General features: G+C 34.1%; 1 protein-coding gene across 1 annotated transcript; it reads left to right on the top strand.

Annotated features, from left to right (window-relative positions):
* Nucleotides 1-6,807: 6,807 nt before the first annotated feature.
* LOC123526705 (small nuclear ribonucleoprotein Sm D2) lies at nt 6,808-17,309 on the top strand. The gene is made up of 3 exons (XM_045305956.2): nt 6,808-6,943; nt 15,784-15,963; nt 16,657-17,309. Exons 1-3 carry the CDS (start codon nt 6,939-6,941, stop codon nt 16,829-16,831), a joined length of 360 nt encoding a protein of 119 aa, XP_045161891.1. The 5' UTR covers nt 6,808-6,938; the 3' UTR covers nt 16,832-17,309.
* Nucleotides 17,310-17,538: the final 229 nt, after the last annotated feature.

Below are 17,538 nucleotides of genomic sequence, written 5' to 3'. Positions count from 1 at the left end.
TCAGATACACCTTGTTCATAGACTTTCCTTAGTATAATATTATCAGTATTTATTAATTTGCACCAATATTTTATTATTCTCACATATCTATCAATATATAGAGGGTGCCTACCTAACTCGCCATAAACAATTGCATTACACGTGCTACTTCAAACGTTTAAGTTTCTTTTACAAAATATCAATAATATTATCGAAAATCAATAACGGCAATAAAACAAGTTTAACAAACAGACAAAATTCAAAATAAATTTAGGGTTCGATGAAGTGTAAAATACATTATCTCCATTGTACTTTACCAAACAAGGAAAATTAATGTGGAACATGGTTTTGTAATTACGGTTTACTAGTACCTAGTTTTATAACCGTATATACACATTTTTGTGCTATGCAAAAACAAATGAAACATACATTGAGTAGAATAAGTATGTCACTAATTGTTCTGGTTTTACCTGTATATAAAACTATGATGGTATATTTCTCCCACAAGAGTACAAGTTTAGTAAGCATTGAACAATTTTGCATGTGTATTCGATATACCTATTTTGTACAATATGTCAATGATATAACATATCACATTTGTGTCAATCTTGTAATGTTCCATTGCTGACAGTAAGTGAAACAATTGATTTTGCGGAGTTTCCCTTATAAATGATATATCTATGATAAAGCTAAACAAGACATTCTGTAAATTGTCATTTCCAGGCCAAAAATGTACAATATGAGTGGATATATCATCTGTCATATTTTCGTTAAGATTTCAACCGTATCTTAGTTGTTTCAATACTAACAATTTGCCAGTCAATTACGCGTTTACGAGTTTCCTCTCATAGGTTACAGATTGAGGCAGGAAGATCGGTTAGACCAGTATTCCTGTAAAAGATAGAAAATGTATTGTATGTCAAACACTTGAAGACGAGTACCACTTTGTATTAGAGTGTCAAATATATAAGGACTTAAGAAAACAATTCATACCAAAAAGATACTGGCACAGACCGAATATGTTCAAATTCGTAGAACTTTTAAATTCAGAAAATCAAAATGTAGTACGAAATTTAGGAAAATTCATACATAATGCATTTGAAATCAGAAAAACAATTTTGTAGGACATTACATTTTCAAACCATTTTGCTTTCATCTTCATTATAAATATTTAGGGACGACTTTTGTTTTAAGCATCGGTTGTGTGCAAATTTAAAAAAAAACTCTTACGCTTTCAGTTTTCGGTAAGAGCTACCAAAATTTCTAAAAAAAAAGAATATATATATATATATATATATATATATATATATATATATATATATATATATATATAAATAAATAAAAAACCCTGAATTTTTGTACTATCGCGTCGGAATGAAACTCATTCAGTTATCCTTTGTATTTTGTATTCTTTCGTTAAAGGTCAACTGTTTAACTGTTTAGTTTTGTTCTGTTTTTTTTAGTCACATATCATCTATGTTATTATATGTGTTACATAATTATATGTATGTATGTGTAAAATTGTGAGTGTAATTTTCTTCGTCATCTTTTAATTATATATTGATATGTGCCACATGTATATCTGTATAGATAGGTGTAATATGTGTTTGTTCATGATTGTTTTCATGTATGTAAATGTATCTATTATATACCGATAACAATTTCTAAATTTTGCACTCTTTACACTGTCGGTATTTTGATAATGTCAGAAATATCTAAATGTATCTTTTTTTTTCTTTTTCTTTTTTTTTCAAGCAAACTAAAATGATACTGAAGGTCAGGTAAAACAAACACTTTTGGAGAAGTTACTGCCGCGAGTCCCAAATTGTTTAACGATTTTAAGTAAATGTGTTGTTTTTTGCATTATTTTCAGTATCAAAAAGGTTAGAGGATAGAATTTTTCTCATGGGTTTTTGTAGCCTATATGAAAGTAATAAAGTTATCTATCTATCTATCTATCTATCTATCTAAGCATTTCTTACAAGTTTGAGCTGTTTTATAGGAAAAACAGTTTAATTGCAATTTAATTGCATTGCAATTGTTTGGTTTTGTCGGGTCTTAATTTAGACAATAACCATAGTTTACATGGCCCATTGACTGAAAACAAATATTTATATGGAAAAGAATTTAACAACAAAGTACGCTCCTTGTTACTAAGACCAATAAATTCGTTTTTACCATCCTCTTCCATGTTGATTTACTAGGAAATAGTCCACTTGATATGTCTGCATATAATACATTTATTAGGTTGTATTTTACCAACAGTCTGTAGATGTCCGGAATATATTATAGTCTGTTCACAAATATTTCTTTTGAAATGTAATGACAAGGAAGTTGGCATAACTGTCCATAAAATCAAGTTTTCTTTTATGTCAATCTCAGTTTCTATTGGAAAAGAACCAAGGTTCCACAAAGAGAGAAGGGTAGACGTATGTACATAATGCACAGTTTATGAGCCCGTTCAAGCTCCATTAAGATGGCTGGTGACATGGAGGACCATAGTTCACAACCACGAAAAGATTTATATAAAACATTGGACTTATAAATAATTAAAAGTGTAAGTGGGTATAAACCTTCTGGATGGATACCAATGTTGACAAGACTGAAGAAGGTCCCTCTTAGCTTTATTGCTGAATCGTGAATAGCAGATTTCATGTTGTATGCATCATCACAGATAACACCGAGATGTTTATAGCTACAGTCAGTAATTAAATCTTGGCCTCCAAGCGCCCAAATATGTACACTGGGCCATTTCCTTTACTATTGTTAAATACTAAAATACAACACAGCAGATATCGAGCATCCCTTGTAATCCAGATATAGAGTATGAGAGGAGGAATATCATCCGCAACAGTAGGGGAACTAGCACTTAGTCCATAAATGCATGTTCCTAAACCGGACTCTTCAAGATTGACAATCAATTCGTTGATGAACAACAGATACAAAATTAGCCTGCCGGGTACCTTGAAGGACACTGAACCAATCAGACTTGTTACCACGGTATTTGACGCAACTTTTCACATTTTGGTACATATTCACAAAAGACATAAAATAATTTGTACATATATCACACTCAAAAACATTACTTAACATACCATTATGCCACGCACGGTCAAAAGCTTGTCAGGCATCTAGAAAACATTCGCTTTACTGGGATATTCTCTGCTATATAATATAGGCTAAGTCATCAAGCAACCTAGTTTATCTTGGAAACCTCCCTGCCGATTGCTAAGATTTGACAAAAATTTGTGTTTTGACCTACTCAGCAGAATAACTTAAAACAATTTTAAAATAACAGATGTTAGAGTGATTGCACGATAGCTGTCATTGCCTCTCTTGTGGAGAGTCACAATTATGCCCCTTTTCATTTTATCAGGAATATGAGCTGTTCTTAACATGGATGTGAAAAGGAACGACAGAGCAGCAATATATCCACCATATATCATGTTTTCATAATAAACTTTATCAGTTTCGTTTGCACAACTGCGAAGCATTTGTTACCGACTCTGGTGACACGTGCAACTCTTTGCTTAAAGTGCAAGATGAAATGGCATCTGACACTTTTCTGTCAATGGCAGATTTCCATATATTATCATAGTTAGTGTTCTCTGTGGGGGTATACAAATTTTCAAAGTATCTTCCACTGTTTGGTAATGCTGTAAGAATCGCGGTACAAAACACCATTGAACACCATCTCAGCACCAAGTTATGTGTTTGAGCGTTTGCGTTTTGAGTTCATGAGCTTTCATTTTGCCTTCTTATACTGGATTCGTACCGGATCGGTTGAATCTCTCGGTCTGCCTGCTCGGCACTATGCCTGTCTTCTCTCGAACATGTGTGTGTGAATAGCTGATAAATCGTCGTTCCAATAAGGTTTCAGATGAAATTTATAAATCTTGATTTATAGAAGGAATCTTCGCCGCTAGATATTAGAATTTCTGTCAGATTTTCATACATCAAGTCTATTTTGATCACACGACTCGGTTATAAAACAAGTATTTGAGAGCGCACTCTAATTCAATGTAGACTCAAACAGTTCCTTATGGCTCTGATTAACCTTCTTCAATTATACATTTTGTTCTAAAAATATATCGTATACTATATCTGAGCTCATTAAATTGTCTAGAGAACATATAATGGGGCTGTGCCGTGAAACATTTAAACAACTATCATCAACAATATGACAATTGTTTATCAAATATGATTTTTCTGCAGGTAGCATTATATGGCAATCAAAGATTCGTGCTAGTCATCATAACTTACAAAGGAACGTTTTGCTCTTGTGCAGATATCAAGATTAGTAAGTACTAACAGAAATAAAGTTAATCTCTGATAAGAACTGTTTTAAGTAAGAAAACCTGCTGTCATTAAATAGTTCATTACAGGCAGAGTTAAAACCACCCATAAAAATAACGCTTTATCAATGTACTCTTTAAACAAAGTACAATGTAATTGAATGGTTCTTGCATGGAAAGTATAGCTGTATCAAAAATACAAACTGCATAGGTCCTGTCTGAATTTGTAAACTAATGATACGATCGTCATCAAATGACAATGGCGTGACTATTTTAACATATTTGATATGCCATAATATTGCAACACCACTGGCGCCAACACGCCCGTTACTCTGAATGTCAAGTTAATTTTTCCACACAAAACGAAACTTTTATAGCTATTATCTATCCTATCAAAGAAATTTGAGTCGTGCGGAAACAACCAGTGTTCCGATACACCACAAAAGTCTATACACTGTTTATGCAATAAATCACATAAATAGGTACTGCTGGACATCAGTCCCGTTAGATTCCATGTCAATAAATTCATTGCAACAACTGCCATAACATATAAACAGTTAAATCTACTAATCTAAATCCAAATGATTGTAGATATTATAACTTTCTATACTGCCTGTGTATTCAGAGATTCTACACATTTGTTGAGGTGCATTATGCTGATATCTCATGCAAACTGGCACACCATTGCTAACGTTTTTTAATCAAGGCTTGCAGATAACGCCCTCTGGCCAGAAGTCCCTGTGTTCGAGTTTGGATAAGTCACCGTTATCTTCACAATGTTTACACGAATAATAACATCATTGGAAGTACGCCGGCAAGGGAATATCCTTACCATTGAGACCTTGAGTCCTCGGCAGGAAATGTATGACTTAATTAAATCGCTTGTTATGGAATACTTGAAACCACCAATGAAATAGCGCTTTGTTCGTTTCCTTATATGAGTGATGAATTCGCCATCTGCATCAAATCCGTCCTTATCCGATCCACATGTGATTCTCACTGGAATGCCATTCTTACGCGGAAAAGAAGGGGTACCCATATCATTTCTTATATCCGTGAATGAAATGTTCTGTGTGGGTTGCCATTTCTTAGGGTACTTGAACCTGCTCATAGTGGAAGAATTATTGTATTGTTTCGCTACATCTGGTTGAATATTAGTTGCACACGAAGCAGTTGTCTTTGAAGAATTCGGACTTACCTGACTGTCTATATTGGGATTTGAGTCTCCATTCAGAAATTTTTGAAGCGCATCAATTCCTGGAGAGCTTAAGCGTATTCCCAGCGGGAATGGGATTGCGCGTTTACCACCCGTGATTTGATTTTATCTGCTTCTACTTCTACTTCTACAGGTTATTCCCCAACAATCAACAAAGATTATGACTGGGAGGTGCTAGTCAGGGAAACAGTGTTAGTCTAAAATAAAATAGTTAAGTGCATTAGTTAAAAGATAATAAGATAAAAGAAGAATGCAAAGTTAAAATTAAAATGGAGATGATGAACTAGAGATTGACCGTCGCCAGCCTCTCTGTAAAGATATTGAGGCTGGGATTAGCTTAGATGTGACCTGGGAGAATATTCCAGTAGCGGATAGCTCTAGGAAAGAAAGAATTGATGTGGTACTGTGTTCGAGACTGGGTATGATGAAATTCAGGTTTCTTGTGTGGGTTAGGTGATCATGATCGACAAAAACTAATTGGTGTTGTATTTTGTAAAGGAATATTACTGAGTTATAGACCCTTCTTTGATATAATGTTTTCCAGTGTAGTTCTTCTAACATCTGAGAAACACTGCTCGTGAAGTCATAATTGTTACAGACGTACCTGGCCGCAGCTCTTTGTACACTTTCTATCTTATTGGCAAGATGTTTCTGCCAGGGGTGCCAAACAATTGAACAATATTCCACCTGGGGTCTAACGTAAGCTGTGTAGGCAGCCTCCTTAACCTTTTTGTTTGTTGTTTTGATGTTACGTTTAATGAATCTAAGTGAATTGTTTACTTTGGAGGTGATGTTATCTATATGCTGTGACCAGTTTAAATCTTTTGAAAAGGTATTTTGTCGAGTCAGTTGTATTGAGTATTGTGTTGTGCAAGGTATAAGGGAATATTAATGGCTGTTTTTTCCTAGTAATTCGAAGGACCTCACACTTGTCAGGATTAAACTCCATAGCCCAATCTCGTTCCCAGTCTTCTTGTTTGTAAAGGTCATTTTGTAGGGTCTGTGCGTCGGTCTGTGAGCTGATTGTTAAGTAAACTAGTATCATCAGCAAATAGGCGGGCCTTACTCTTGATGGATTCAGGTAGACATAAATATAGGTTAAGAAGGGACATGGACCAATAACCGAGCCCTTGATTTTGATATAATTAATTTTTCACGGAATGAAACAAAAATGAAAACTATCACATTGAGAGATATCCAATATGTACATACAGATTTTGTGAGATCTATATAATTAAAAAAAAACAACAAACACCTCCACCTCCCCCCCACCCGCCCCTCCCCCCCCCCCCCCCCCCAACATATTTAGTGGTTTCATACCTATCATATATGGGATATTTCGCAGAACGTTATATTTACAACACCGTTAAATCGCTTTGTTTACGTTTTCAGCGCCTAGCTTAATTTTTGGGAGCCGATAAAAATCGGTTTACATCACACTACTTACGATGGCGTAAGATTTTTATTACTGCGTATATTATGGAACCATTATTATTTGAGAATATGCACTTCACATTTGATACTACAATGGTTCTTTTAAGTATGATTACACTGTTCTAGTAGAATGCCGGTCAACCGGAAGTGCAAAATATTTATAGCAATTCGAAAATAAGACGGGCATGTTTAGAAATACTCCGGTTCTGCCGTGACAGGTTCGCTGACGAGGCTTTTCAGCGCGCTTGTACAACCCTGCTGTATATGTTTCAGGCAGAATGGTTACAAAGAAATTGCCATCTTTTCTGGTGTTCATAATTTCCATACGAGTAATTGATAACTGGTGTGATCAAAATATGATAAGATTGTTATTAAAAGTCAAGGCCACAGGCACTAGTATCGGACCTGGGACAAAATATACGACCAGATTAGCTACAGATTATACATTTAGCTACAAAATGAGACCAACCTCAAGTCTCTAGCCCTTCCATTTCATGAAAAATATATCGGGAACTGATTGCCTTTCTGAACAGAATTCCTTAGGTATTTTTAAACGCAATTTCTGATTGGCCAATAGCGACACACCTCCAACAGAACCGCAACGTTTCGCACAAAATTACTTGGATATTATCATATCGGTTTCAATGGCGGATATTGCAATTGACAGACCGACGGAAAAATAAAAAAGTAAATCTCACGAGTATCAGGTGCTACTGACGGTGGTGAGTGGCCATAATTTACATATTTAGTAATACTTGTTCTTTATGGCAAGTGAATTTGACCCGTTCTAGGCTGAAAAACATATTTTAGTCCGTGATTTCGTACTGTTTTGTTGTGCCACATTTCTATCTACCTGGAACTTGCAGCAGAAAGTCTGGTTTTCTGGTAGATATTTCATGAACGGAGAGGGCTAGAGACTTGGGGTCAGTCTCATTTTGTAGCTAAATGTACACGTGAAATAGTGATAGATACTTTGTTTAATTGTCTCGAGAATTTATTTCACAACGGACCGGGAAGTGAACCCGTTGGTCGCAGGCTCGAATCTCGAGATTCTGGCCTTCAGTAATGTATCTTTTGAAGGGGGCTCATATTTTACTGTATATTTTTAATTTTTGACACATTTAGGATGAAAACAAGGATTTTTATCAATCTGGTCATATTTTTTGTCCCAGGTTTGATACTCATGCCTGTGGTCAAGGCAGAATGAAAAATACATAGTTGAATATAAGCCCAATTCAAATGGTATCCATCCAAGAATATAGTCCAAATAATTTGACGTCAGAACTGATTCTGAGATATTTTCATAATAGGGCAGAATCACTCTTACGTCAAAACTAGTAAAGACCTTTTCTGTGGTGAAAATACATTTGGGTAAAAACACGATCAGGTAAGGTAATGTACTTAACGATGAAATCGTAAAAGGCCTGGTGCACAGTATAGTGCCCAATTCAGCAAAAAATCATGTACATAGCCCCATCTTTCAAACAATACATGATAGAACTATGAAATAAAGTTAATAAGTAAGGTACGATACAGATGTAGATGTGGAGGTGAACATTTATCATGAAAATGTAGAAATAAAGTAGTGCGACAAGTTTAAGTATGCAAAAATTAGCCATTTTTGCATGTAACGGGTTAGCATCTAAAATTTCATCATTTTTGTAAGCTGTCTCACAGAAATTCTGTTCTTTTTTACATCTTCACTATTAAATTTTGTGAAAGAAAAATATCTTAGCTTTCATTTGATATATAACATCATGTACTTCTGTAATTCTTGTTCTGAGAATCATGGTTTGAACCAAAGTTGTATGGATGTAACGCCCTAGAAATCTGAAAAAGCATTACTTAAAAATGTGTAGAAAAAAGTAGTTTCTTTTGGTGCTAAAACATGTGAGATAGCTTTGAAAAGTTTGAAAAATATGTAAGTTGAAATAGTCAAAGTATCATTTCTGTACATCAAGTCTATAAATAAATACGGCCGAATGTCTTGTTAAAAGTTAGTTTGTGACAAAAAATCCGTAATGTCCGTCCCCCTACCATAAACTTCATTAAGTGTTATAAAACTAGAAATTTGCAGCACATTATTATTACATATGATGACATGAGTAGTATTTCCAAAAATTGTTGAAATCCATCAAGCAGTTTTTTAGATATTGACAAAAGTGTAAAAGTTATCTGTAATGTCCGTCCCCGTAATGTCCGTCCCCACTTATCATTGCTTTTGAATGTTGTATATATATTATTATTTTCTATCAAATTCAATTCCTTTTATTTCTGTTTCACCAATAAGAACTGAAATTAAAAAAAAAATGCATTGAAAATCAGTAAAATACATTATTTTGTGATATTTTTTCTTAAAAACACATTGTCTGTAAAAAAAATGACAAAATTTGTTGAAATCTTCAGCAAAATGAATCAGTTTCATACATGAATTTTACTTTCATATAAAGAACTCATGCAAAAACATGAAAAAAGACTAACGAGTATTATATATAAAGTAAAACTTTGCCAAACATTATCTATAAGCACATTTAAAGTGTTGGGGGACGGACATTACATTTTTGGACTAAAACTACATGTTGAAAAAAGTAAGTAGTCTGAGTTTCAGTCCTCAGTCTTCTTGAAATTTATAGTCTTGTAATTTATAGGGTTTAACATCATATCCAGAAAGCTCTGCCCCTCTTTTGTCCCTAATTACAAAAACTTTTTGAAATGCTACCATAAACACTTGATCCCCCTCCCCTAGTGCCCTATTGTATATTTCTTATCTTTTATATTTTCTCTTATATTTTCATCTACAAAATAAAGTGTCATAAGATGCATCAAAATCATTCCTTAATTAAAACAACATAATTAATAAGTGACCTATTGAGATGGCAACAACATGCCATAAAACATAGGTGGCCACAGAAGATCACAAAATCACACTTTCTCAACAGGGTGCCAATATACAAGGGACCATAAAACCCCTAAACTGGATCTTAATTGATCATTATGGAATCTTTACCTAAAACAACACTCTTTGATGTAAGTGTTATAATCCCGTGTATTGTATAAAATTAAAACCCCTAGTAAGGATATATTTTGCCTTTTTTGCTAAGGACTTCCCCCTTAAAAAAAAAAAACATCAAAAAAAAACAACAAACATATTTTAAATTAAACCGTTAAAAATAAAAGACTGGTACAAGTATACAAAAAAAGACAATGTGTTGAAGTGTTTTATTTTTTCAATCATAGAACATTATCATGTTATCATTATTTCTTTTTGTACCATTAACACAGCACTGATAGAAAGCTAAACTGATACAGTATTGTTATGGTCATCTACATTTAATATGCTTGTATTCTATGGGAAGGTTGTTAGATATGGATTAGTTTTATGTGAATGTTTGTACGGCATGTATGTTATTTTTCTTTGAAACAGAACAGTACTTGCATATATGATAATATGCAGTGAAGAATTGATTGTAAAGCTGATTTTGACAAATACTGCTTAATACTAGTAGAATACTTTTTGAAAAATAGTAAAAATGAAATACTTCAATCTCCCTAGCTTTTTTAACTGCTATTTAAATGAATGTCTGAAATGAATTTCCTATATCATTTAGTAAAACCATTTACTATATTTATAGACATATTACCTATTGAAATGACACAAATGTTCCCTTAGTTAAGAACTTTGAATTTCAGAGTAATTTATGTTTCAAAGTAGTTATAAAAGCTGAACCAGTCATTTTATGTAATGTCCGTCCCCCATTTCTGGCACTATTTATTTATGATATTTTCTGCTTAAATGTAATATAAATAAGAGTATTTATATTTCTACTTTGTTGTTTGTTTTAATTACTTGCTTTAAAGGTGTTTTCCTGCTGTAAATGTTCCATTTTCCAAATTTTAGATTAACGTGAATTTTACGATTAACAGAAAATAATCGTAATTTCAAAGAAATTAGCTATTTTTTTTTAAAAATGGAAAAGCAAAGAGTTAAGGCTTATATTTTCTTGATCTTTGCCCTAAAACTATTAGAAAATACACATAAAACAACTGGTTTTGCATAAAACATTTACAGTAGGAATCTAATTTGAATGACGGTGTAATGTCCGTCCCCAACCGACATGGCAACTTGAATCCACTTTTTTGAAAAAAAATCCCAAAAAGTTATCTATTTGGCTACTGATCCTTGTGCACAACATGTTGAAGTGTAGAAAAAAGGTATTTTTCAAGGCAAAGTAAAAACTTTATTTTTTGACTTAGATGCTAACCCAATTGGGCACTTTACTGTGCACCAGGCCTCAACAATAAAAATGAATCATTTTATGGTTTAAACAGTAAAAATTACTAAAAACATATTAATTAAAGCGTAAACACTATTGTGTTTCGTTTGGCTACCTCGCTATATTACATGTCCACCATTGCTGACAGTGCGGTTGGTCAATCACATGACATGAAGCAGAGCCATGTAAAATCAGGAAGGTCTAATACGGGGAGTAGAAACTACGTATAAATCAATACATTTATCTGTATTATGCTGTCGTCCATACCTGGAATATCGACCAGTCGTTAGCGATCGATATTTTGTTTTCGCCACTATCGATTAGCGTGTAATTAGTATATTACCTCATGCTAATTATGGAGCTATAACACTTACTGTTCAAAGGGTTTACCAGTCACATGTTAAGTGGCGATAATTAGATGATCAGAGATTGATCTAAAGGGATTCTGAGGCAAAAACAGCATGCGACTGCATGTGGTGATATGCTTAATTATTATGAATTAACTCGAGCTCACTTCCCTGAAGAAATATTTTACCACGTAACTTCAAACCTTTATCAAAGGGCCGATTTTTGTTGGATTTGAATAAAAAAATGGAAAATAACAGAAAGCTGACACCTTTCTTAATCTTGTAGAGCCATAATTATAATTATTGTTTATAATGTCAGATTTCTACATACAGAAACAAACATTCTTCTATAAACGTAGGGAATTTTCAAACGAAATTGTTGTTTAAACTCCAAAAATTAGTTTAATAAATTTAATCTTAAAACTGATGTGTGAAAAATACAATGTATTTCAATTAAAATAACATTTTTTTTTTTAAAAAAGGCCGACAACGAAGTTACATTTAGTATTCCGAACTTTTAGATAAAACTGCAGAAAATCATCTGCGTTTAACACGCATTTAAATGGTGAAGAACAGAGCAATATCATAAACAAATATTTTCAGGCAACAGTTTACAGTTTTGACTTGCTATTTTCATTAAAATATGTCCTAATTTTTTTGTTCTAAATACTCTGAATCAACAAGGCAAATATCATGTAAAAAACGACATCTTTCTCTCTGGGTAAGACAAGTCTAGATTTAGCCATTTTCACAGGGCGAAAAGTAATATTAATGTAGATATTTTCCATTTAAAAACAAATGCAGGCAATAATTTCATGGCAGAACTTTTGTTTTCAACAAAAAATTCAACAAATGCTTTCCCAGATTTTCACTGAAAGAACGAGTTAAACTATAAGGCGTAAGTGTTTGAGTAATAGCAGAATAACCTACGGCATACGCTTCGATTGGATGACAGCATAAGATAAGATAAATGCCGGTTTCCAGTCCCTGTATCAGTTGTTCCAGGTAAAATGTATGTAAACTGTAGGGCGTGTTGTTTAAACTTGTGTTTTGACATTTATTCACATAAACATCAATTGAATGGAAGGAAAAAATGGATATTCTTTCCAGGTATCTTAAAATTTCACTAATATTTTCGTTTTTTTTAATAGTTAAAATGCGATTTAAAAATCGCCGCTTAGAATCGTCGCGGATGGTTCACCACAGAAAAGTTCCTTCCTATGTTGTACGTGTAGGAGATATTGACCTCAGGTCCTGTGCAAAACTTATCACAATATCATGACTCGTGTACAATTAGTTGGACTATTAAGAATACAGATCTTTACTTTAGAAAATTTGGGCTAGAACCTAAGAGTAAGAGTACATAGGTAATAATTTCAGCACTGTAATGTTAAGCTACTGTTAGTAGGTCTAGTATACAGCCTGATTAGTGCATGATGCATCAGAAGGTGTATTCGGTGATGCACCTATTGAAGTATCGATCTTCTACATGAAAATGTCATGAAATTTTGGAGATAGGTAACAGGAGAATCTATTACAGGTATTGTCTGGCACTAGTCCCAACAAATTTGTCACCATCCTAGGAAATGAGTTATTTTTCTTATGGGCAGTATCAAGTACAAAATGCCAAGCATCAAATACAAACACACAACGTGAGCATGTAATCAAATGATATGCAGTAAAACTGTATTTATGCAGTAGTTTGCAACATTTATATTAAATCATCAGTATTTGAACTGGCGTGGACAAGCCCCAGGGCCGGTCATTATGACCGTCCTTTACCCGAAAAAAGCAAGACAGTTCTCATAATTATCACCTTGGTGCGACAATTACAAAAAACAAGAGCGACAGCTGCAATTAAAATCATACTTTATGAACAACTCTGGTTAAATTTAGAACCATAATTATTTAGAGCTTTTGTTTATCGGTTACATCAAACAGCTCAATTTGCGAGGGCTATCCTTACTCACCAAATAATTATAATAATCAGCTACTGTCCCATTCGCTGACACTTTTGTTAGTTTTTCGACCTAACTTTAAACAGTTTTTAGTTGTTTTCACAATTGTTATGATGCACAAAGGCAATTTTGTTTTGCTGCGTTTGATTGGTGTTTCCAAATTTTCTATCAATAAAAATCATCGTAACGATATTTGGTCTGGCACAGGTCTGCACCTTTTATTGTTACATTTATCAGGGCTTTTTTTACCAAAAAAAAACAGGAAGGTGCCTGTGCTGTCCGTTTTGGGAAAATTAAGTGCAATTTTTTGAAAAACAAATACAACATCAAGTGAAAGGGTATGCCATCGTGTACTGTCAAAAGTTTGAAAGATGTTAGTGTGGAGAGCTGTTTGTCAAAAATTCAATTGCTTACGTCGTGACTACTTTTAACAGAAAAAAAAAAGATGTCAGAATCTTTAGACAGTTTATAGATGCACAGTGACACAACTAGATCCAGTTTCTCACACCAAGTTCTATATTAAAAAGTCCTACATGGCCTATTTATTTTGGTCTTGTTGCCCAAAACAGTTATGTTGGACCCGTTATGTTACAACTTTAAAGTTATAGGTCCTACAAGCTGCTGTTTTATATTGCCAATACGTATTGTTTTGAACCTTCTGTATTGCAATAGAACGTATTGTAACTATTTTTTCCATTCAATATACAGCCCTAGTTGACTGATAGTTCTCACACCATTACAATCAAATGTGACATATTTAGCAACTCGATTTTTGTACCCCACGACAACAAAGTTGTAAGGGGGGTATACTGGTTTCAGGTTGTCTGTCCGTCTTTCGTAGATGCAAACTTGTGCGCACCATCTCTCCTTATCCCCAGAATTTAATGAAACTTCACACAAGTGATCAGTACCAACAGTAGTTGTGCATGGGGCACGTTAGGTTCTTTTAGAAAAAAAATTGCAGAGTTATGGGACTTTGTTTTTTTGTTACTATACTATATACATAGACACAATCTTGTGCGCACCATCTCTCCTCATCCCCTTGACACAATTTAATGAAACTGCACACAAGTGATCAGTACCAACAGTAGTTGTGCATGGGGCATGTTAGGTTCTTTTAGAAAAAAAATTTGCAGAGTTATGGGACTTTGTTTTTTTGTTACTATACTATATATATAGACACAATCTTGTGCGCACCATCTCTCCTCATCTCCTTGACACAATTTAATGAAACTTCACACAAGTGATCAGTACCAACAGTAGTTGTGCACTGGACATCTTAGGTTCTTTTAGAAAAAAAAATTCCAGAGTTATGGGACTTTGTTTTCTTGTTACTATACTATATACATAGACACAATCTTGTGCGCACTATCTCTCCTCATCCCCTTGACACAATTTAACGAAACTTCACACAAGTGATCAGTAACAACAGTAGTTGTGCATGGGGCATGTTAGGTTCTTTCAGAAAAAAAAAATTCCAGAGTTATGGGACTTTGTTTTCTTGTTACTATACTATATACATAGACACAATCTTGCGCGCACCATCTCTCCTCATCCTCTTGACACAGTTTAATGAAACTTCACACAAGTGATCAGTAACAACAGTAGTTGTGCATGGGGCATGTAAGGTTCTTTCAGCCACAAAAATTACAGAGTTATGGGACTTTGTTTCTTGTTAACATACTATGTTACTATGTACATACAGTCTGCATATGCAATTTTGTGCGTGCCTAATCTACCAAACCCTTGCACACAATTTAATGAAACTTCACACAAGTGATCAGTACCAGCCCTAGTTGTGCATGGTGCATGTTAAATTCTTTTAGATAAATATTCTGCATAGTTATGGGACTTTGTTTTTTGTTACTATACTGTATACATACAGTCTATATATACATACAGTCCACATAATTATGCAGTCTTGTGTGCGTCAAATTACAATGTACTGTGTCAGTGCATGCGGGGGGCGGGGAGGAAGGGGGTACATTCATCATCTTTAGTGATACATGTAGCTCTAGTTTATTCGAAAAAATTATTTCTGAATCCAATTCCAAAGATGTTTACCAGAAACTTTCTCCTTTAGATGGTGATTTACCAATTGATACATCATTGAATAGTTATACATTGGCATTGGTGCATCATCTTTCAGTTGGTACATCATGCACCAATCAGGCTATATACTACTACTAGGCCTGGTTAAGAACTCGCAGCTGAAACGATGTTGATAATCATACAGACAAATTGTGTTGATTTGTTTTAAATATATTTTTCCTCTTGCAGAAGTTTAATGGCCAAGCCAAAGAGTGAGATGACTCCAGAGGAGTTGTCACAGAGAGAACAGGAGGAGTTTAATACAGGACCTTTGTCTGTACTGACACAGTCTGTGAAAAACAACACACAGGTCCTCATCAATTGTAGAAACAACAAAAAATTACTTGGCAGGGTGAAAGCTTTTGACAGGTAATGTCACTGATCAGAAAAAATACTGGTGGATCAGTGTTGGCTTGTCTAAATTTGGAATTAGGTCAGATTTAAATACCTGACTCTTCATCATTTTTCAGTATCGATAATTAATAGCGTGTTGTTTTTAGCTGAAGTATATGGAGAGCTAGCCTACTCGACCTGGCGTCCTTGTCTGCATTGGCGTCCGTTACGCATCCACACCTTGGTTAAAGTTTTAATGTTTTTGATACACTCGCTCTGTCTCAGTTTAATATTACAAAATAGATTTGATTCAAACTTAAAATAGTTGTTCCATATTATTAGCCATATGTGACACGTGGTGCATTACTCTTGCAGAAAGTTTCCAAGAATTGTGGCCCATTTATACTTAGTTAATGTTTTAATACATTCGACACTGTCCAATATCTTAATCCGTATTGGAGTCATAAGATACTCCAGCTTCCTCAGATGTGCCGAATTTCACTATTCAGCATCCAAATAGTCGAGCGCAGTCTTCTGTGAAAGCCCTTGTTAAATTCCCTGAAAAGGACCCTATGATTTTAATTTTAATTTTTATCTCACTGTGATTAGCCACCAGGGATTATGTGATGTCCCCAGCTATACTATACTCTTGTTAAACTTAAATCTGTCTAACAAAAAAGTGATAAAAGATGAATGAACATGTAAAACAAACTAAATTTTCTTCTTCAGGCATTGCAATATGGTGTTAGAGAATGTGAAAGAGATGTGGACAGAAGTACCTAAGACTGGAAAGGGAAAGAAGAAGTCCAAACCAGTGAACAAAGACAGATTCATCTCCAAAATGTTCCTCCGTGGCGACTCTGTTATTCTTGTCCTCAGAAATCCACTTGCCACTGCTAAGTGAAGAAATTAAGACTCTACATGTTGTGGTTCAGTTTTTAATCTAAAGGGATAACGAAGAACTGGAAAACTTTGAAAGGGATGTCACATTATATGTTGTAAACTTAAGAAACTTAAGAAACAAAACAAAGGCTTGATAGTGATTCAAATAGTTAATGAACAACAGGAAAAGAAATGTAGCTTTTTTCAGCATTAAAATTCAGTAATGAAAATTAACTATTAAATGGATGTAAAAATTAGTTCTTTTTTAAAGGTAATTTCAATCTGAAAGTAAAGGATATTTAAAAGAAACAAATCCATTTCTGTGAGCTTATTATCAGCATGTCAGGTGATTTTTACTGCAGACAAGCTAGAATTGAAGTGTCTGGCATCCAGAAATGCTAAAAAGAATGCTAAAAAGCAAATCATGTTAACTCATTCCTCGTTTTTTTTTTATCACAAATCATTAAGATGTAAATAAATTGTCATTGTAACAGTGTTAATTATTTCCAGTAGTTCTTTAAGTCTTGTAGCATTTTTCAACAGTATTTCAGTCATGTAACGGTGGGCAGTTAACCTAACCAGTGTTCCTGGATTCTGTACCAGTACAAACTTGTTCTCCGCAAGTAACTGCCAACTTCACCACATGATTCAGAGGTGGAGGACAAATGATTTCAGACACAGTCTTTTATCAAATCGTCACAGAGAACATACGCCCTGCCCGGGGATCGA

Source organism: Mercenaria mercenaria, chromosome 1 (assembly GCF_021730395.1).
Source record: "Mercenaria mercenaria strain notata chromosome 1, MADL_Memer_1, whole genome shotgun sequence".
NCBI classification, from domain to species: domain Eukaryota; kingdom Metazoa; phylum Mollusca; class Bivalvia; order Venerida; family Veneridae; genus Mercenaria; species Mercenaria mercenaria.
Note: the sequence above shows the minus strand (reverse complement) of the source record. Positions and strands in the feature narration are given on the sequence as shown.